Consider the following 22,812-nt stretch of genomic DNA (forward strand, 5'->3'; position numbering starts at 1 on the left):
GGATTTACTCAGTGTTCAAATGTTCTTTTGACGAATTTGTTGGGGGAAAAGTGGTCTCCCCATCCTATTCCTCCCCCATCTTAGTAAATTATATTCTTATAATATGAAGAACATATCAATGAATTATCTAATACTACAGATTAAGAAAGTTTTGAAATGAACAAAATAAACCCAAAGCAATTCTGAAAAGATAAATAATAAATATAATGAGAAATCAATGATATTAAAAGCAAAAAAACAATAGAGAAAATTAATAAAACAAAGTTTGTTCTTTGAAAAAATAATGCAATTGATCAATCAGACTGGCAAGTATTAACAAAAAAATGAGAAGACACAAATTACCAAGTTTCTGTTTTTATATGGAAAATGGCAAAAAATTCAAAGTACTGAGGAAAGGGAACAAATAATGTCAAAGGAAAAGTTAAGCAGAAATGATAGAGTAAGAAAGAATAAGAAAGAAGTATAAGACAGTTGAGGCTATTTGGGGATTTAGAAAGTCATAGTACTTACTAATCCATCCGTGGTGGAATATAAGGCTATGTTATTGTAACACAGTGGACATTAATGTTACTGAAAACAGAAAAATCAGTGGTTGTTAATTTCTTCTTCTTCACCCTCAACTTGCTACCTTTACCCTTGTGCAAGCAGATTTTAAGATTTTAATCTGTTTGTTTCCCACATCATTAATATGGTACTTTCCATTTTATTTTTCAGATCAATTTTTGCAGACACCTGGTAATGTTTGTTCTTCAAGGACTCTGCTACTTTGCCTATTAGAGATTTTTTCCCTTGTTTTCACTCCCTCATTTTGTTTCTTTTGCCTTTTACTTTCTCTACTCCTACTTAGTTTCCCACATGTCATACTACGTTTCTGCTTTCAGGTCTACTCCAAGTTCTGTTTCATTCTTTCCCCTTCTTCCTTTCTCTTCCCTTCCTTCATTCTCATTCCTTTTGCTTATTATCTTCACTTTGTGCTTCAGAAGTATTCTGTATCTTCATGATCAGGTTGTTGAGAAACAGATTAAAGGATCCACTGCCACGATCATCAGGGTCATTTTCTGGATAAAAGCTCCAAAATTTTCTCCTTTACAATCTGTTTAATTCTAAGTTGATATGTCCCTATCTGGGCACATTATATTCTTTCAACTATCCTGAGAGAGGAGTGCATATTTCCTCTCTAAAGTTTATTCGTTTTCCCATTATCATTCCCAAGAAAATATCTATAAAAGCCATCAGAGAAGGCCATTTTCAATTAGCTCCCTGACTCTGGGTTTGAGTAAAATCCCATCTATATATTTTTCAGAAAATATGACACTGACAACAACCTATGATTATTTGGATTGAATAATCAACTAAATAAATTAATATTTCTCTCTGTTTTTCAGATGCAGTAGTAGTAGAAAATGGTAAGTTCCATTAGCCATTTTACACTGTGCACATAGTCTTTGGATCTTTTGTCCATGTTGCCTTGTTCCTTGTTTTACTGTCCTTGAAACAAACATGTTCCTTATATGCTGTATGACTTAAATTTACATCATTGTGCCTTACTTTTTCTCACTCCAAATGAAGTCAACAAAGTTGTTTCCATTTGCACTTAAACACTATTGCATTTAAATTATTCATGCTACAAGTTGTTCCCTGTTAAAAAATAAACATACATGAACCATATTTGATAATGAATTCCATTAGTTATACACTTCTGAATTTCTGGAATATTTAAGTGGAGGAAATATGCATTTTGTCTAAAATGTGCTCAGAGAATTTGCTTTTTACAGCACTATACAAATTAAGTAAAGTTTATTTTGCCTCTTATTGCAGATGTTTAGAATTAATTACCCTCTATTAGAAGGAATATTAGGTAATAAATAATCTTTTGTTCCCAGTGAGTAACATCAGTAAAAGGTAAAAACTGAGGAAATGTAAAAAAGTACTAATTGACAAGTTATGGGGGAATGAACTCTCACTTTTCATCTCTATTTTTTTGAAGACACGAGTTCAGAGCAGCAATACTGATCATTAAGTTGATGAAAATTTTTGAGTGAAGGTTTCCCTGTAGAAAGAAAATGGCCATGGGAAATTTGAACAAACTATAATTCAATAATTTCATTGTATTGTGTTAAGAACACTTATGTGAGATATAATAAAAGTTCATGTGTACAATGCAATGTTGTTTACTATAGATACAATGTTGTACAGAAAATCTCTAGAATTTATTTCTCTTGCTTAACTGAAATGTCATGCCCATTCATTAATAATTTCCTATTTGACCATCAGCCTGGCCCTTGGCAATCCTCACTTCACATTTTTATTCTATGAATTTGACTGTTGTAGATACTAGATTTAGGTGGAATCATGCAGTATTTGTCTTTTTGTGCCTGGTATATTGGCTTATAAATTTCTTTTCTTGAGATTTTGTATTAGATTTCTTCTGTGGTTTTGGCATTAGGGTGATGCTGGCCTCAAAAAATGAGCTTGAAAGTTTCCTCTCCCCTTCTTTTTTGAAAGAATTTGAGAAAGTTTGGCATTAATTTTTCTTAAATATTTCATAGTAAAATACAAAGAAAATAGAGAATTTTGAAAGGATCAAGAGAAGAGAGAAACCCATATACAAAAATACGCTCTTAAAGCTATCAATGGATTTCTCAGAAGAAACTTTTTAGGTCAGAAGAGACTTGGATAATATACTCAAACTATTGAAAGAAAAACAACTGCCCAACAAGTATATTATATCTGGCAAAACTAAACTCCAACAATGAAAAAGAAAGAAAAAATTTGCAGATCAAAAAGCTGACTCATAACCACTAAACCTGCTTTACAAGAAATGTTAAATGAAGTTTTTCATGTAGAAATGAAAGGATATTAATTAGTAACATAACATTTGAAAATATGAAACTCACTGGTGAAGTTATGCAGTCAAATTCAGAATACTGTAGTACTGCAATGGTACATAAATCACTTTTACATAAATCGTACATAAATCACTTTTCACTCTAGTTTTAAAAAAGTTAAAAGATAAAACTGTTTAAAACAAATAAAGAAACCAACAGATAGCTAGTAGGAAACTGCTATAACACAGGGAGCTTGGCTCGGTGCTCTGTGATGAACTAGAGGGGTAGGATAGGAGCTAGGAGGGAGGCTCAGAAGGGAGAGGATATGTGTATACTTATAGCTGATTCACTTTGTTGTAAAGCAGAAACCAACACAATACTGTGATGCAATTAGCCTCCAATTAAAAATGAATTAAAAAATAATAATTTGTTAATAGATACTCAATACAAAAACAGGTAAATTATGACATCAATAACATAAAATAGAAGAATAAATGGAAATTTTCTTTCAAACTTATACAAAAATCAACTCAAAATGGATTAAAGACTTGAATTTCAGACTTAAAACTATTAGAAGAAAACCTAGAGAAAAGTCTCTTTGACACTAGTCTGGATATATTTTTTATATGACTCCAACAACACAGGTAATAAAAATTTTTTGAAAACAGACCAATGGGATTTCATCAAAAGCTTCTGCACAGCAAGGGAAAGGACCAACAAAGTAAAGAGCAACCAAGAGAATGGAAGAAAATATTCACAAACCATGTATCTGAAAGGGTTAATATCCAAACTATATAAGGAATTCAATAGCAAAAACCAAATAACTCAAAATGGCAAAACCCAAAAAACCATTTTGCTGAAAACAGCAAAAACCAAATAAGTCAATTAAAAATGGACAAAAAATTTGAATAAACATTTCTCAAAAAAAACATACAAATGGGCAATAGGTTTGTAAAACAAACAAAAATGTTCCAAATCACTAATCATCAGTTCAGTTCAGTTCAGTCGTTCAGTCATGTCCAACTCTTTGCAACCCCATGGACCGCAGCACGCCAGGCCTCCTTGTCCATCACCAACTCCCAGAGTTTACTCAAACTCATGTCCATTGAGTCAGTGATGCCATCCAACCATCTCATCCTCTGTCATCCCCTTCTCCTCCCACCTTCAATCTTTCCCAGCATCAGGGTCTTTTCCAATGAGTCAGTTCTTCATATCAGGTCCCCAAAGTATTGGAGTTTCAGCTACAACATTAGTCCTTCCAACACTAGTCCTTCCTGGCCCAGTTATTTTCAATTTCCAACCATAGTTATGAATCCTCTTTCATTTTTATTTTTACTCATTTGATTGTTAATTTGCCAAATCACTCTTCCTTTTGGATCCTATTTTTTTTTTCACTCAAATGTCATTGATAATAAATCACTAAAGTCTAAAGTTATGTCCTGAGATAATTACACAGTTCTTTTTAATATTCTAGCACAAAATTATTTATAATTCTATATCTCTACATATCACATGATAGTGTTCTTCAAATTGTAGTGATATTTTCAGTAGAATGGGTTATAGAGATGTACCTCTTTAATTACAAAAAGAACATGACTTGAAAATGTCGCAGAAACAATCATTAGGAGAGGTAGAGCTTTGGTTGCAGCTTTATAATGTTCAGAAAACCTGTCTTATATTGTGTGTTTAGATATTTTCTCTCATAGAGGAGTAGAAACAGTAAAAAGCATGGTTGTTGAGAAACAGAATCTCTCTCAGAAAACCTACTCCTTTCTCCTGGATTCAGCACCCATGTGATTGGGTTAAGTTTCATTCATGCATGAATTAAACAGAAACTCACATACAACAAGGTAGAAAATTAATTGGTGGCAATAACGGTTGTAAAAAGAGCACTCAGAAACCTGACAGTATATGATCTATGCCAACAGTGCTTCGTTATTCCTTTAAACACTGTTTGCGGCAACTTTATACACTGTAGCTACTACAATGATAAGAATTGACTAATACATCTAAAAACATCCAATGACCATACTAAAGCTAATGAACAAGACAATAGGAGCCTAAATATTGCCGAAGGGATCAAGAGTCATTTTACAAATTAACCACCAGAAGTAATAATCCTAAAACATTTGTCAACTAACTACATTAACTCCATTTCTCCTTTCTTCATTTACTGTAGCATATCTCTGAACAATACTGACCTCTGAGTCAATTTCTGTGTGTGTGTGTTCATCTGAAACTGGATATGGTTAATATTAAATATGAATTTTCCAATAAATTTGCATTGTCTTTGTAGTTTTTCCCCATGTCATTTACACTTATTTTCCTTTTTTTTTTTTTTTTTTTTTAGAAGTACTTCGGAATAAACTAGGTAAATTTTCTGATGTTTCATTAGTCTTGATCCCCTTTAAAATGATTGATGCAACATTTAACATTGCCTGACTTCTCATCTGTATTCCTTGTTATTGGCATGCCTTTCTCCTGCGTGTCTATTAGTTCCACCCTAATATTTTGGTGTGGGAATTCTCCCATTTTAAATCTGTCCATTTCTGTTTCCACACCTTCTCTAGTTTTCCATTCCTTCTCTTATCACTTCATACTGTGCATTCCCTATAAAGACTGGCTTCTTCTGCCTTGCAAGGACTTGCAAGTTTCATTAAGAAGTTGGTGAGATGAAAGGCATGAAGTTGATAGGTAGATGGTTTCTATTCTATATATGTTTTCTAGAAAACATTCAATGATGTAAGTTAATAGGAATGGAAAGAATTTAGTTAGAGCCATGACACTCAATTCTTTGGCTTTCTTCAGTAGATGATAAAACCAGACACTATAGGCTTTCACAACTGATTTTGAAAGTCCTTCAGTTGACAACTAAATTAAATATATTGCAGTTGTGTTAAGTGTAAAGATTTGGAAACCATCTGCCTTACAAAAATATTGTACCCCAACTTATTACAGCCATTCACTTTATCAATGTTTGTGACATCTTCCTGAAAGACTTTTTCAGGACTTACATATTTACCCTAAATATACAAATGATGTTTGCACTTAATGATATCCTGCTTAATCTGATATATTTAGAAAGATTTGTAAAATTAGAAAATCAATATCACTACACTACAATGAAGATAACATTCACTCTAAGATTATTTTATTAAGTATATTTTTGATCAAAATTTTTAACTACTTATATCCTTAAAACCATGCATAAAAAAAATATGTACCAGATCAAATCCTAGTTAGTTTCTGTCAACACCTTAGCCATTCTTCTTATTTAGTCAATTATGGAATTCATTTCTTTTTCTCACTTTTCTAAGATAGAAGTGGAATTCCTTGCCATTTTCCCATTTTTGTATTGTTTTGTTTTGTTTTGTTTTCTGATTACATTCATCCTACCATTTTCTGTGAACTGGAAATTTTCTGTGAACTGGAAATTTTCTGTGAACCAGCTTATTTTCATTTTCTGTGTTGTTTTCCCTTGACACTTATTTGAGTTTCTTCCATTTTACTTTTCAGGGGAACTTCAGAATGAAATTGGTAACTGTTATTTTTACAGCCTTTTGGTGATGTAATTTCTAGAAACACACTTTCTTTGTTTCCCTTCCTTCCTCTGATATAATCTTCAGATAATGATCATAATTTCATCATAAGCTTATTGACATGAAAGGGATTAGGCTAGAAGAATATGGTTTTCTCCATTAATAATAAATTTTCTTTAAAATGTGGTTTTCCCCATTTAATAGAAAGTTTTCCTTAACTTGGGTTCTCCAAGTTGTCCTCTGAGATGCAAGGCCCATTGTTTTGTACATGATATTGTCCCAGTTCTTAGAAGGCTGAACTCAGGCTCCAAACCTGGTGAGTGAGAGTTCATCCAGAAGGACTTTGTCTATTGATAACAAATGTAATCTTAAGACTTGCTAGTGAACTTCTCTTGACCATATTCTCAAGACACCAAGGTATATAAATGTTTTTCTTGATTTTGCCTTGTTATTTTTGTTTCCTATCATAGCTATTATTCTTCTTTCATATTTGCTTTGATTAATTCAATTATTCAACAAATTGTTCATCCTTTAGCATCTTTTGTATTGCATTTAGACTCAGAGAAACTTCATTGATAATATATTCCTAAATTCTAAAATGATTTTATAAGATATTCCAATTCAATTTTAGTAACCTATTATAAGAATTATTTATATCCTCATCATTCTACATGTCAAACTGTATTCTTCATACTCTAGTAAATGTTTCATATGGAATGAACTTTAGAGATTTCTGTCATTATTTTTGAATGAGCAATACCTGATCAGTATGCAAACACAAACATTGGCAGATGTGTGGCTTTAATTGCCTCTTCCTTATGATGTTAAGAAATCCTGTCTCATATATGTGTGTTTCTATATTGTCTCTCAGATAAGAGGAAAGCTCAATACAAACATGGTGAGTAATGCTTAGCTCTCAGAAAACTCCATTCTTGTGTCTATCTTGAGTCTTGTCTCTAGTGCAGTAGGATAGGATGGGAAAACAAAATAAAAATGTCTGTAGTCAGCAAAGAAGAATTTCTAACACTACCTTCTAAATTCTGTAATTTCAGTGAATTGTCTTTGAAGGGTAAATGATGAGTGATTCAGCATATTTTTTCTCCTTTCTTCCTTTCTTCCTTCTCATCTTTACTTAATCTTCCTCACCCTCCTCCAATATCCTTCTGATCTTTTGTTGCTGCTTTATTTCTACCTTTCCTACACCTGACCACTTTTATTTTCATGTTTGAAAAAAACAGAATATGAAGATAATACAGGATAGAAAGAGAAAGCTCAAGGGATTCAAAACAAGAAAGGGAATAAAGAAAACAGAAAAAGAAAACAATAGTAAGAGAAATCTGGTAAGGAAAAAAAAGGTAAAGGGTTTCCTATTTTGTTCTTTTGCAGCCTGGAGGAATGTACCATTATACCCTGGTGAGTTACATAGACCCTGCTGAAGAAAATTCTATGATCAAAAATATTTTAAATGAACATCTACTGTGTGTAAAACATATACTGAAAATCAAAGAAACTCCAAAGCATACATAACATGAATTCCATAGATTACTCATATGATAAGAGATAATAATGTGTGTGAAATGCTAAATTTTAGCAGACTTTTTAATTGTCTTGCATTCTATATAAAGTGGTTTTCACTGGCTAAAATCTGAGGAAACTAATGTGATCAACAAGCTATTTTGTCAGAAACACCACATTCCCTATTTTCTCTCAAACACTGTAAATAAAGTCTAGATATTTATCCTGCAGGAATGTCAACCTAGAGGGTATAGGGATGGGTCAAGTCTCAAGTCAGACATAATTTAGAAGAATGTTTTAAAAAACAGTTTAACTTATAAAAGGGTATTTTCTTTTATTGCTATTATTCTTGAATTAATCCTAGGGAGTTTATATTCATAGTATTTTTGACAGACAGGCAGCTTTGTTTTTCAGATGGTAGGTTCTCATGTTCACTTGTTCCTTGTAGATTGGAGGAAAGAAGAATTCAAAGCTGGTGAGTATGTGATGATCCACAAGGGACCTTTTTCTTTGTGGGACAGTCTGGAGGAATGTTGGGTGGAAGCGAGCTGATCTACCCAGGGTGAAAGGAGTCCTTACAGAATGAGAACCCTCTGTCCCAGGTCTACTGATACCCTTCCCAGAAACATGATGGTCTGCTTGTCTTTGCAGTAAATATGACCCTGGATGCAGCCACTGCTCATCCTGCCCTCCTCCTGTCTGAAGAAGGGAGACAAGTTTCCTGGCAAGAAAGATGTCAAGAAATTCCCAGCTCCTCAGAGAGATTCAGCTCCATTCCCTGTGTGCTGGGTCAATTGTGCATCATCTCAGGGAGATACTCCTGGGACATAGAGGTTGGGGACGCCTGTTCCTGGGACCTGGGAGTTTGTAGGGATAATGTAACAAGGAAGGGTAGGGTCACAATGTCCCCAAAGAATGGTTTCTGGGCCATTAGGTTCTATGAGGGGGAGTATTGGGCCCTCACCTCCCCAGAAACCCGTCTTATTCTAAGAGAAAAACCCGTTATTGTGAGGGTATTTCTGGATTATGAGGCTGGAGATGTATCTTTCTATAATATGACAGATGAATCCCACATCTTCACCTTTCCCCAGAACACATTCTATGGTGTCCTAAAACCACTTTTCAGACTTTGGTCCTCTGAGTCAGGCTCCCTAACCATCTGTGTAGGTGAAGAATGTGCGATGTTGTAATTCATATGTCTACCCCACTCCATGAGAAATGATTACTTTGATCCCCAATGAAAATCACAATTCTCCCCCAATGAGATACAAATAGATATTTTTCTTATTCCTTACTTGTTCATTCTCAAGATGAAGCTCTGGACACAGACTGATGATTGCCTCATATCAATTCTCCCTTCCTCTTTATTTTATCCTTCTTTATTTATTTATCCTTCTTAAATCTTCTTTATTTATCCTTATTATTATACTTTCCTATGACAGCTAATATAAATATTAGATTTCCTTATCTCTCTACTGAAAGTGAATAAATGATGATGCTGTATATCAGCTGAATTATAAGGATGTGTCCTTAAAGGTAAATTGTGCCTTTCTATTCTTCTTTACTTTCTGCTGACTGTAATATATCATGATGGCTAGAACTCTGCAGGGAGCGAGCTCCGCCCATGCCAAAGGTCATGAGGAAGGAGGCTTGGCATACGCAAAGGCGGGATCAAGGCTCAGGAGTCCCCCTGGAAATTCTCGAGCATCTACCCCCAAAACCAGAGTCTGCCTACTTTCTGCCTTGTGCTTTCACCTACACCTCTGACTTTACGGGGGGCTGTCCCCCACTACCTCTCTCTGAAAAAAGAGTTAGCTTACAGTTCCAGTTAACAATTCCTGGGTGTGACAGTGTTTCAACCTACAAACTCCTTTGGAAATCCTCTAGCCTGCCTGAATAGGTTTTTCCAGCCACATGTGATTGCTCAGAGCCTCCCAACTGTGAGAGGCATGAGATGTTCTAAACTGTCTAAATACAGATTCCTTTGAGCAGTTAAAAGATTGATTAGAAATTGTATTGGTGAAGGGTTTTTCACTTGTTGGGCCAATGTTTGCTGCTAAGTCTCCATATCCCTTACCTGCTGTGTCCCTGGCAGTGTATTGATTAATATAATTGGTGTAAATAGTAGCTTTAATGTTTGTAACCTGGGACCCTAGAGTTAATTCTTTTTCTTGTTATAGCCCACCACACCTTTGCTCTGTAGGAATGCAACTTTATCTAATGCTTTTGGAGGGTGGCGCTTGACTAATCACCTTTAGAGAAAAATAAGTTTTCTGAAGAAAAGATCTTAAAATGTTAACAGGCCTCTGGGCCAGAAGATGATGCAAATCACCTAAGCTTCTGCATATGATAAGTTTGCAGGAAGAAAGCCTGGCTTACTGCAAGACTCTACCCCTTCCCCCATTATCCTCTATGCATAACTTAAGGTATAAAAACTACTTTATTCAGCCTCTTTTCTCCACTGAATTTCCTCACTGAGCTATCCTTATTTCAGCCTCTTTTCTCCACTGAATTTCCTCACTGAGCTATCCTTATTCTATTACTCTTTATATCCTTAATTAAAGTTTAATTAAGCAGTTGTTTCCTGATCCTCGCCGACGCCATCCCCGCTTCGAATTCCCTGGATCCACCGGGGCTGGACGCCGGCAGAACTCGAAAACTATATGACATGTAATATGACATGGAGTGGAGAAATTAAAATGAACTGGGTTTTTGACAATTTCATGGGGCTACTCTATTACCCAGTTCTAGAATTCTTTTCTGTGAGACATAAACGTATATCTTTAATCAACTTATATGTTGGATATTTGTCACTTGTGATTCTTCCCCTTACTGATGCACTCTCCTTTTTAAGTTTGGCAGCAGATGACACCCACAATTGAATATGCAGGTGAAACTGGAGGTGTAAAGTTCTGTACTTGATCACTTAACTACTCCTACTCCTCCAGTGTGTCAGTCTCATTAAGCCCCTTTATTTCTTCTAATTCATCAGTCACTCCTAACTTCATACCCTTTCCTATTTATGTACCAGGGCTAATAATTTCAAGTATGTTCTTATTAATAAATAAAACTCTTATTGTCTTTGTCCTGTCACATCAACCTGGCAAAATTCCAAATATGAATTGATCTAATTATCCACTTCTTATGTTGGTAATTTATCGTGCGATAACAATTCATGCAAATGAGTAGATTGTTTTCCTTATACATGTGTAATCACCTATCAACTCTTACACACTAGTATTATCTGGTAATGCTCCTTTGCATCTCTAGCTATTTGCAATTCCTTATTTTGCAATCAATTTCATTAAAAAGGGCAAGGATAGATATAGTTATGAATGATTTGCATTGTATGGCAGAAAACCAACACAACATTGTAAAGCAGTTATCCCTCAATTAAGGAGTAAATAAATAAAATAAAAATACAAACACCTACTCAGCAATATCTCCTAGGGAATAATATAAATGAAAAATATTTTGACAATAAATACAATAAAAATTCTAATTAAGACTGACAAAAAAATTTTATTAAAATTTCCCTTTCTTTAAACTTCTAAGTCTTATTGTTGTTTAGTCACCCAGTCGTGTCTGGCTCTTTGTGACCCCACGGACTGCAGCATGCCAGGCCTCCCTGAACCTCACCATCTCCCAAAGCTTGCCCAAGTTCATGTCCATTGCATCAGTGATGCCATCCATCCATCTCATTCTCTGATGCCTTCTTTTCCTCCTGCCCTCAATCTTTCCCAGCACCAGGGACTTTTCCAATGAGTCAGGCTGTTCACATCAATGTGACCAAAGTACTGGAGCTTCAGCTTTAGCATCAGTCCTCCCAATGAGTATTCAGGGTTGATTTTCCCTTAAGATTGACTGGTTTGACCTCCTTCCTATCCAAAGGACCCTCAGGACTCTTCTCCAGCCCCACAGTTCAAAGGCATCAATTCTTTGGGGTTCTGCCTTCTTTACAGTCCAGCTCTAACAATCATATGTGACCACTAGGAAGACCATAGCCTTAACTATACAGACATTTGTCAACAGTTATGTCTCTGCATTTCAACACACTGTTTAGGTTTGTCATAGCTTTCCTGCCAAGAAGCAATCAACTCCTGATTTCAAGGCTGCAGTCACCATCCACAGTGATTTTAGAGCCCAAGAAGAGGAAATCTCTCACTACTTCCACCTTTTCCCCTTCTATTTGCCTTGAAGTAATGGGACCAGATGCCATGATCTTAGTTTTTTTAGTATTTCATTTTAAGCTGACTCTTTCACTCTCCTCCTTCACTCTCATCAAGAGGCTCTTTAGTTCTTTTTCACTTTCTGACATTAGAGTGGTTTCATCTGCATATCTGAGGTTGTTGATGTCTCTCTCTATTTTGATTCCAGCTTGTAACTCATCCAACCTGGCATTCCTCATGAGGTGCTCAGCATATAGCTTAAATAAAGAGGGTGACAGCAGACAGCCCTGTCATACTCCTTTCTCAGTCGTTAACCAATCAGTTGTTCCATACAGGGTTTAACTGTTGCTGCTTGACCTGCATACAGGTTTCTCAGGAGACAGGTAAGACAGTCTGGTATTCCCATCTCTTTAAGAGCTTTTCACAGTTTGTTGTGATCCACAGAGACTTTCTTCACAGTCCAACTCTCGCATCCATACATGACCACTGGAAAAACTATAGCCTTGACTAAACGGACCTTTGTTGGCAAAGTAATGTCTCCGCTTTTCAATATACTATCTAGGTTGGTCATAACTTTTCTTCCAAGAAGTAAGCGTCTTTTAATTTCATGGCTGCAGTCACCATCTGCAGTGATTTTGGAGCCCAAAAGATAAAGTCTGACACTATTTCCACTGTTTCCCCATCTATTTCCCATGAAGTGATGGGATCAGATGCCATGACCTTCGTTTTCTGATGTTGAGCTTTAAGCCAAATTTTTCACTCTCCATTTTCACTTTCATCAAGAGGCTTTTGAGTTCCTCTTCACTTTCTGCCATAAGGGTGGTGTCATCTGCATATCTGAGGTTATTGATATTTCTCCCGGCAATCTTGATTCCAGCTTGTGCTTCTTCCAGCCCAGCGTTTCTCATGATGTATTCCACATAGAAGTTAAATAAGCAGAGTGACAATATACAGCCTTGACGTACTCCTTTTCCTATTAGGAACCAGTCTGTTGTTCCATGTCCAGTTCTGTTATGAAGAAAGCTGAGCACCGAAGAATTGATGCTTTTGAACTGTGGTGTTGGAGAAGACTCTTGAGAGTTCCTTGGACTGCAAGGAGATCCAACCAGTCCATTCTAAAGGAGATCAGCCCTGGGTGTTCTTTGGAAGGAATGATGCTAAAGCTGAAACTCCAATACTTTGGTCACCTCATGCCAAGAGTTGACTCATTGGAAAAGACTCTGATGCTTGGAGGGATTGGGGGCAGGAGGAGAAGGGGACAACAGAGGATGAGATGGCTGAATGGCATCACCGACTCGATGGACATGAGTTTGAGTGAACTCCGGGAGATGGTGATGGACAAGGAGGCCTGGCATGCTGCGATTCATGGGGTCGCAAAGGGTCGGATACAACTGAGGGACTGAACTGAACAGAGGCTTTACCATAGTCAATGAAGCAAAGGTAGATGTTTTTCTGGAGTTCCTTTGCTTCTTCTATGATCTAGAGAATGTTGGAAATTTGATCTCTGGTTCTTCCTTTTCTAAACCCAGCGTGGCCATCTGAAGTTCTTGGTTCATGTAATGCTGAAGCCTAGGATGCAAGATTTTAAGCATGACCTTACTAGCATGGGTGATGAGTGCAACTGTCTGATGTTTTGAATGTTCTTTAGTACGAGCCTTCTTGGGAATTGGGATAAGGATTGACCTTTTCCAGTCCTGTGGCCGTGCTGGGTCTTTCAGATTTGCTGACATATTGAGTGTAGCACTTTGATAACATCATCCTTTAGGGTTTTTAACAGCTCTATTGGAATTACATCTCATCAACTAGCTCTATTAACAACAGTGCTTCCTAAGACCAACTTGACTTCACACTCCAGAATGTCTGGCTCTGAGTGACTGACCACACCATAATAGTTATCCAGTTAATTAAGATCTTTTTTGTATAGTTCTTCCATGTATTCTTTCCATCTCTTTAGCGTCTACTAGATAGACATTGTTTCTGTCCTTTAATGTGCCCATCTTAGGGCGAAATGTTCTCTTGATATTTCCAATTTTCCTGAAGAGATCTCTAGTCTTTCCCATTCTGTTGTTTTCCTCTATTTTTATGCACTGTTCATTGAAGAAGTCTTTCTTGTCTCTCCTTGCTATTCTTTGGAATTCTGCATGTAGTTGGATGTACCTTTCCCTTTCTCCCTTGCTTTTCACGTCTCTTCTTTCTCCAGCTATTTGTAAAGCCTCCGCAGATAACAACTTTGCCTGCTTGATTATCCTTTTCTTCAGGATGGTCTTGTTCACTGCCTCTTGTACAATATTATGGACCTCCATCCATAGTTCTTCAGGCACACTGTTTACTAGATCTAATCCCTTGAATCTATTCATCATCTCCACTGCATATTCATAGAAGATTTTATTTAAGTCATACCTGGCTGACCTAGTGGCTTTTCTCACTCTCTTTAGCTTAAGCCAGAATTTTGTTATAAGAAGCTGATGATATGAGCCACAGTTAGCTTCAGGTCTTGTTTTTGCTGACTATATACAGCTTCTCCATCTTCAGCTACAAAGAATGCAATCAATTTGATTTTGGTATTGATCATTTGGCAATGTCCATGTGTAAAGTCATCTCTTGTGTTGTTGAAAAAGGGTTTTGCTATGACTAGTGCTACTGTGGGCAGGAATCCCTTAGGAGAAATGGAGTAGCCATCATGGTCAACAAAAAGTCCGAAATGCAGTACTTGGATGCAATCTCAAAAACGACAGAATGATCTCTGTTCATTTCCAAGACAAACCTTTCAATATCACGGTAATCCAAGCCTATGCCCCAACCAGTAACACTAAAGAAGCTGAAGTTGAACGGTTCTATGAAGACCTACAAGATCTTTTAGAACTAACACCCAAAAAAGATGTCCTTTTCATTATAGGGGACTGGAATGCAAAAGTAGGAAGTCAAGAAACACCTGGAGTAACAGGCAAATTTGGCCTTGGAGTATGGAATGAAGCAGGGCAAAGGCTAATAGAGTTTTGCCAAGAGAATGCACTGGTCATAGCAAACACCTTCTTCCAAAAACACAAGAGAAGACTCTACACATGGACATAATCAGATTGTCAACACCTAAATCAGATTGCTTATATTCTTTGCAGCCAAAGATGGAGAAGCTCTATACAGTCAGCAAAAACAAGACCAGGAGCTGACTATGGCTCAGATTATGAACTCCTTACTGCCAAATTCAGACTTAAATTGAAGAAAGTAGGGAAAACCACTAGACCATTCAGGTATGACCTAAATCAAACCCCTTATAATTATACAGTATAAGCGAGAAATAGATTTAAGGGACTAGATCTGATAGACAGAATGCCTGAGGAACTACAGGCAGAGGTTTGTGACATTGTACAGGAGACAGGGATCAAGACCATCCCCAAGAAAAAGAAATGCAAAAACACAAAATGGTTGTCTGAGGAGGCCTTACAAATAGCTGTGAAAAGAAGAGAAGCAAAAAGCAAAGGAGAAAGGAAAGATATAAACATCTGAATGCAAAGTTCGAAAGAATAGCAAGGAGAGAGAAGAAAGCCTTCCTCAGCGATCAATGCAAAGAAATAGAGGAAAACAGAATGGGAAAGACTAAGGATCTCTTCAAGAAAATTAGAGATACAAAGGGAACATTTCATGCAAAGATGGGCTCAATAAAGGACAGAAATGGTATGGACCTAACAGAAGCAGATGATATTAAGAAGAATTGGCAAGAATACACAGAAGAACTGTACAAAAATATCTTCACAACCCAGATAATCACGATGGTGTGATCACTCACCTAGAGCCAGACATCCTGGAATGTGAAGTCAAGTGGGCCGTAGAAAGCATCACTATGAACAAAGCTAGTGGAGGTTATGAAATTCCAGTTGAGCTATTTCAAATCCTGAAACATGATGCTGTGAAAGTTCTATACTTAATATGCCAGCAAATTTGGAAAACTCAGCACTGACCACAGGAATGGAGAAGGTCAGTTTTCATTCCAATCCCAAAGAAAGGCAATGCCAAAGAATGCTCAAACTACAGCACAATTGCACGCATCTCACACACCAGTCAAGTAATGCTCAAAATTCTCCAAGACAGGCTTCAGCAGTACGTGAAGCGTGAACTTCCAGACGTTCAAGCTGGCTCTAGAAAAGACAGAGGAACCAGAGATCAAATTGCCAACATCTGCTGGATCATCGAAAAAGCAAGAGAGTTCCAAAAAAACATCTATTCTGCTTTATTGACTATGCCAAAGCCTTTGACTGTGTGGATCACAATAAACTGTGGAAAATTCTGAAAGAGATGGGAATACCAGACCACCTGACCTGCCTCTTGAGAAACCTATATGCAGGTCAGGAAGCAACAGTTAGAACTGGACATGGAACAACAGACTGGTTCCAAATAGGAAAAGGAGTACGTCAAGGCTGTATATTGTCACCCTGCTTATTTAACTTCTATGCAGAGTACATCGTGAGAAACACTGGGCTGGAAGAAGCACAAGCTGGAATCAAGATTGCCCAGAGAAATATCAATAACCTCAGATATGCAGATGACATCACCCTTATGGCAGAAAGTAAAGAGGAACTAACAAGCGTCTTGATGAAAGTGAAAGAGGAGAGGGAAAAAGTTGGCTTAAAGCTCAACATTCAGAAAACGAAGATCATGGCATCTGGTCCCATCACTTCATGGGAAATAGATGGGGAAACAGTGGAAACAGTGTCAGACTTTATTTTGGGGTGCTCCAAAATCACTGCAGATGGTGATTGCAGCCAGGTAATTAAAAGATGCTTACCCTTTGGAAGGAAATTATGACCAATCTAGATAGCATATTGAAAAGCAGAGACATTACTTTGCCAACAAAGGTCCATCTAGTCAAGGCTATGGTTTTTCCAGTGGTCGTGTATGGATGTGAGAGTTGGACTGTGAAGAAGCTGAGTACCGAAGAATTGATGCTTTTGAACTGTGGTGTTGGAGAAGACTCTTGAGAGTCCCCTGGACTGCAAGGAGTTCCAACCAGTCCATCCTAAAGGAGATCAGTCCTGGGTGTTCATTGGAAGGACTGGTGCTAAAGCTGAAACTCCAATACTTTGGCCACCTCATGCGAAGAGTTGACTCACTGGAAAAGACCGTGATGCTGGGAGGGATTGGGGGCAGGAGGAGAAAGAGACGACAGAGGATGAGATGGCTGGAAGGCATCACCAACCCGATGCACATGAGTTTGGGTGAACTTCAGGAGTTGGTGATGGACAGGGAGGCCTGGCATGCTGCGATTCATGGGGTCGCAAAGAGTCAGACACGACTGGCGACTGAACTGAATTCTGTAAAGACTTCAAGTTTAAACTTGAATCACATAAGCATGGGAAAATAATATACATGTGAAGTCACGTCACTCAGTCATGTCTGACTCTTTTTGACCCCATGGACTGTAGCCTACCAGGCTCCTCCATCTATGGGATTTTCCAGGCAAGAATACTGGAGTGGGTTGCCATTTCCTTTTCAGGAGATCTTCCCGACCCAGGGCTTGAACCCAGGTCTCCAGCATTGTAGGCAAACACTTAATGTCTGAACCAACAGGGAAGTTCATTGATAATTTAAATGAATAGTGTTAGTCACTCAGTCATGTCTGACTCTTTGTGACCCTATGAATGTAGGCTGCCAGGCTCCTTTGTCCATGGGATTCTCCAGGCAAGAATAAGGAGTAGGTTGCCATTGCAACCTCCAGGGGACCTTCCCAATCTAGGAATCAAACTCAGGTCTCCTGCATTGCAGGCAGATTCTTTACCATCTGAGCCACCAATAATTTCAGTAGACATCTAAAATGGACCAAATAGGGACTTTCCTGGATGTCCAGTGGCTAAGGCTCCATGCTCCCAGTGCAGAGAGACCAGGTTAAATCCTCAGCCAGGTAACTAGATCCCACATGCCCCCAACTAACAGTTTATATGCCACAATTAAAAGATCCTGCATTTTTCAACAAACATCAAAGATCCTGTAGGACACAACTAAGACCTAGGACATCCAAATAAATAAAATAAATAAATATTAAAAAAGAAATGGACTTAATAAACCCCAACTCCTGTTATTCATACCTTCGAGCAATCCCCTCCCACATCATACCAAGATTGGTTTATCACTTCCAAGATTTGACTTTTTTTTTTCTTTGTAATTTATTTATTTTAATTGCAGGCTAATTACTTTACAATATTGTAGTGGTTTCTGCCATCAGTTCAGCTCAGTTCAGTCGCTCAGTTGTGTCCGACTCTGTAACCCCATGAATCGCAGCACGCCAGGCCTCCCTGTCCATCACCAACTCCTGGAGTTCACTCAGACTCACGTCCATCCAGTCAGTAATGTCATCCAGCCATCTCATCCTCTGTCGTCCCCTTCTCCTCTTGCCCCCAATCCCTCCCAGCATCAGAGTCTTTTCCAATGAGTCAACTCTTCGCATGAGGTGGCCAAAGTACTGGAGTTTCAGCTTTAGCATCATTCCTTCCAAAGAAATACCAGGGCTGATCTCCTTCAGAATGGACTGGTTGGATCCCCTTGCAGTCCAAGGGACTCTCAAGAGTCTTCTCCAACACCGGTTGGAGAAGAACAGTTCAAAAGCATCGATTCTTCCACATTCAGCTTTCTTCACAGTCCAACTCTCACATCCATACATGACCACTGGAAAAACCATAGCCTTGGCTAGACGGACCTTTGTTGGCAAATCAGCCATGGGTGTACATGTGTTCCCCATCCTGAACCCCCCCTCCCACCTTCCTCCCCATCCCATCCCTCACAGTCATCCCAGGGCACCTGCCCTGAGCACCCTGTCTCATGCATCTAACGTGCACTGGCAATTTATTTCACATATGATAATATACATGTTTCAATGCTGTTCTCTCAAATTATCCGTCCCTCACCTTTTCCCAAAGAGTCCAAATGTCTGTTCTTTACATCTGTGCCACTTTTGCAGTCTCGCATACAGGGTCATCATTACCATCTTTCTAAATCCCATATATATGTGTTAATATACTGTATTGGTGTTTTTCTTTCTGACTTACTTCACTCTGTATAATAGGCTCCAGTTTCATCCACCTCATTAGAACTGATTCAAAGGCATATTTTTAATGGCTGAGTAATATTCCATAGAATGTTGATGATGAATTGATGCCGAAGAATTGATGCTTTTGAACTGTGGTGTTGGAGAAGACTCTTGGAAGTCCCTTGGACTGCAAGGAGATCCAACCAGCCCATTCTAAAGGAGATCAGCCCTGGGATTTCTGTGGAAGGAATGGCGCTAAAGCTGAAACTCCAATTCTTTGGCCACCTCATGGGAAGAGTTGACTCATTGGAAAAGACTCTGATACTGGGAGGGATTGAGGGCAGGAGGATAAGGGGACTACACAGGATGAGATGGCTGTATGGCATCACTGACTCGATGGGCGTGAGTCTGAGTGAACTCCGGGAGTTGGTGATGGACAAGGAGGCCTGGCGTGCTGCGATTCATGGGGTTGCAAACAGTTGGACACAACTGAGAGACTGAACTGAACTGAACTGAATATTCCATAGTGTATATGTACCACAGCTTTCTTATCCATTCGTCTGCTGATGGACTTCTAGGTTGTTTCTATGTCCTGGCTATTGTAAATAGTGCTGCAATGAACATTGGGGTACACATGTCTCTCTCAATACTGGTTTCCTCAGTGTGTATGCCAGAAGTGGGATTGCTGGGTCATATGGCAGTTCTGTTTCCAGATTTTTAAGGAATCTCCACACTGTTCTCCATAGTGGCTGTACTAGTTTGCATTCCCACCAACACTGTAAGAGGGTTCCTTTTTCTCCACACTCTCTCAGCATTTATTGTTTGTAGACTTTTGGATAGCAGCCATTCTGGCTGGCATGAAATAGTAACCTCATTTTGGTTTTGATTTGCATTTCTCTGATATTGAGTGATGTTGAGCATCTTTTCATGTGTTTGTTAGCCATCTGTATGTCTTCTTTGGAGAGATGTCTGTTTAGTTCTTTGGCTCATTTTTTGATTGGCTCGTTTATTTTTCTGGAATTGAGCTGTAGGAGTTGCTTGTATATTTTTGAGATTAATTCTTTGTCAGTTACTTCATTTGCTACTATTTTCTCCCATTCTGAAGGCTGTCTTTTCACCTTGCTCATAGTTTCCTTCATTGTGCAAAATCTTTAAAAGCAAAAATAAACAAATGGGATCTAATTAAAATTAAAAGCTTTTGCACAACGAAGGAAACTATGAGCAAGGTGAAAAGACAGCCTTCAGAATGGGAGAAAATAGTAGCAAAGGTCACATTTGTTTATTTTTGCTTTTATTTCCATTACTCTGGGAGGTGGGTCATAGAGGATCCTGCTGTGATTTACATTGGATAGTGCTTTACCTATGTTTTCCTCTAGGAGTTTTATAGTTTCTAGTCTTACATTTAGATCTTTAATCCATTTTGAGTTTATTTTTGTGTATGGTGTTAGAAAGTGTTCTAGTTTCATTCTTTTACAAGTGGTTGACCAGTTTTCCCAGCACCACTTGTTAAAGAGACTGTCTTTTCTCCATTGTATATTCTTGGCTCCTTTGTCAAAGTAAGGTGTCCATAGGGGCATGGATTTATCTCTGGGCTTTCTATTTTGTTCCATTGATCTATGTTTCTGTCTTTGTGCCAGTACCATATTGTCTTGATAATTGTGGCTTTGTAGTAGAGCCTGACTCAGGCAGGTTGAGTCCTCCAGTTCCATTCTTCTTTCTCAAGATTTCTTTGGCTATTCAACGTTTTTTTGTATTTCCATACAAATTGTGAAATTATTTGTTCTAGCTCTGTGAAAAATACCATTGGTAGCTTGATAGGGTGGAGAAGGCGATGGCACCCCACTCCAGTACTCTTGCCTGGAAAATCCTGTGGGTGGAGCCTGGTAGGCTGCAGTCCATAGGGTCGCGAAGAGTCAGACACAACTGAGCGACTTCCCTTTCACTTTTCACTTTCATGCATTGGAGAAGGAAATGGCAACCCACTCCAGTGTTCTTGCCTAGAGAATCCCAGGGACTGGGGAGCCTGGTGGGCTGCCGTCTATGGGGTCACACAGAGTCGGACATGACTGAAGTGACTTAGCAGTAGCAGCTTGACAGGGATTGCACTGAATCTATAGATTGCTTTCAGTAGTATACTCATTTTCACTATATTGATTCTTCTGATCCATGAACATGGTATATTTCTCCATCTATTTGTGTCATCTTTGATTTCTTTGATCAGTGTTTTATAGTTTTCTATATATAGGTCTTTTGTTTCTTTAGGTAGATATATTCCTAAGTATTTTATTCTTTTCATTGTAATGGTGAATGGAATTGTTTCCTTAATTTCTCTTTCTGTTTTCTCATTGTTAATATATAGGAATGCAAGGGATTTCTGTGTGTTAATTTTATATCTGGCCACTTTACTATATTCATTGATTAGCTCTAGTAATTTTCTGGTAGGGTTTTTAGGGTTTTCTATGGAGAGGATCATTTCATCTACAAACAGTGAGAGTTTTACTTCTTTTCCAATCTGGATTCCTTTTATTTCTTTTCCTGCTCTGATTGCTGTAGCCAAAACTTCCAAAACTATGTTGAATAGTAATTGTGAGAATGTGCACCCTTGTCTTGTTCCTGACTTTAGGGGAAATGTTTTCAATTTTTCACCATTGAGGATAATATTTGCTGTGGCTTTATCATATTTGGCTTTTATTATGTTGAGGTATGTTCCTTCTATTCCTGCTTTCTGGAGGGTTTTTATCATAAATGGATGTTGAATTTTGTCAAAGGCTTTCTCTATGCCTATTGAGATAATCATATAGTTTTTATCTTTCAATTTGTTATTGTGGTGTATCACATAGATTGATTTGCGAATGTTGAAGAATCCTTGCATCCCTGGCTAAAGCCCACTTGGTCTGATGTATGATCTTTTTAATATGTTGTTGGATTCTGTTTGCTAGAATTTTTTTAAGGATTTTTGCATCTATGTTCATCAATGATATTGGCCTGTAGTTTTCTTTTTTTGTGGCATCTTTGTCTGATTTTGGTGTCAGAGTGATGGTGGCCTCATAGAATCAGTTTGGCAGTTTACCTTCCTCTGCAATTTTCTGGAAGAGTTTGAGTAGGATAGGTGTTAGCTCTTCTCGAAATTTGTGGTAGAATTCAGCTGTGAAGCCGTCTGGTCCTGGGCTTTTGTTTGTTGGAAGATTTCTAATTACAGTTTCGATTTCCGTGCTTCTGATGGGTGTGTTAAGATTTTCTATTTCTTCCCGGTTCACTTTTGGAAAGTTATACTTTTCTAAGAATTTGTCCATTTCTTCCAAGTTGTCAATTTTATTGGCATATAGTTGCTGATAGTAGTCTTTTACGATCCTTTGTAATTCTCTGTTGTTTGTTATAACTTCTCCATTTTCATTTCTAATTTTGTTGATATGATTCTTCTCCCTTTGTTTCTTGATGAGTCTGGCTAATGGTTTGTCTATTTTATTTATCTTCTCAAAAAACCAGCTTTTAGCTTTGTTATGGTCTCTTTTGTTTCTTTTGCATTTATTTCTGCCCCAATTCTTAGGATTTCTTTCCTTCTACTAACCATGGGGTACTTCATTTCTTCATTTTCTAGTTGCTTTAAGTGTAGAGTTAGGCTATTTATTTGATTTTTCTCCTGTTTCTTGAGGTGGGCTTGCAATGCTATTAACCTTCCCCTTAGTACTGCTCTTACTGAGTCTCATAGGTTTGGGGTTATTGTGCTTTAATTTTCATTCATTTCT

The 22,812-nt window shown here is 37.8% G+C and overlaps 1 protein-coding gene across 1 annotated transcript in view; it reads left to right on the forward strand.

The window, feature by feature from the left end:
- LOC133236462 (butyrophilin subfamily 1 member A1-like) overlaps positions 1–10,321 on the forward strand; it is a 74,406-nt gene extending 64,085 nt beyond the window's left edge. Inside the window, exons 7-14 of the mRNA XM_061398489.1 lie at positions 715–735; positions 1,386–1,406; positions 5,179–5,199; positions 6,345–6,365; positions 7,239–7,265; positions 7,754–7,780; positions 8,331–8,357; positions 8,534–10,321. Coding sequence (XP_061254473.1) covers positions 8,539–9,072 — 534 coding nt within the window. The 5' untranslated portion in view covers positions 715–735; positions 1,386–1,406; positions 5,179–5,199; ... (3 more) ...; positions 8,331–8,357; positions 8,534–8,538 and the 3' untranslated portion in view covers positions 9,073–10,321. The remainder of the gene's footprint in view (positions 1–714; positions 736–1,385; positions 1,407–5,178; positions 5,200–6,344; positions 6,366–7,238; positions 7,266–7,753; positions 7,781–8,330; positions 8,358–8,533) is intronic.
- Positions 10,322–22,812: the final 12,491 nt, after the last annotated feature.

This window comes from Bos javanicus, chromosome 23 (assembly GCF_032452875.1).
Source record: "Bos javanicus breed banteng chromosome 23, ARS-OSU_banteng_1.0, whole genome shotgun sequence".
NCBI lineage: Eukaryota > Metazoa > Chordata > Mammalia > Artiodactyla > Bovidae > Bos > Bos javanicus.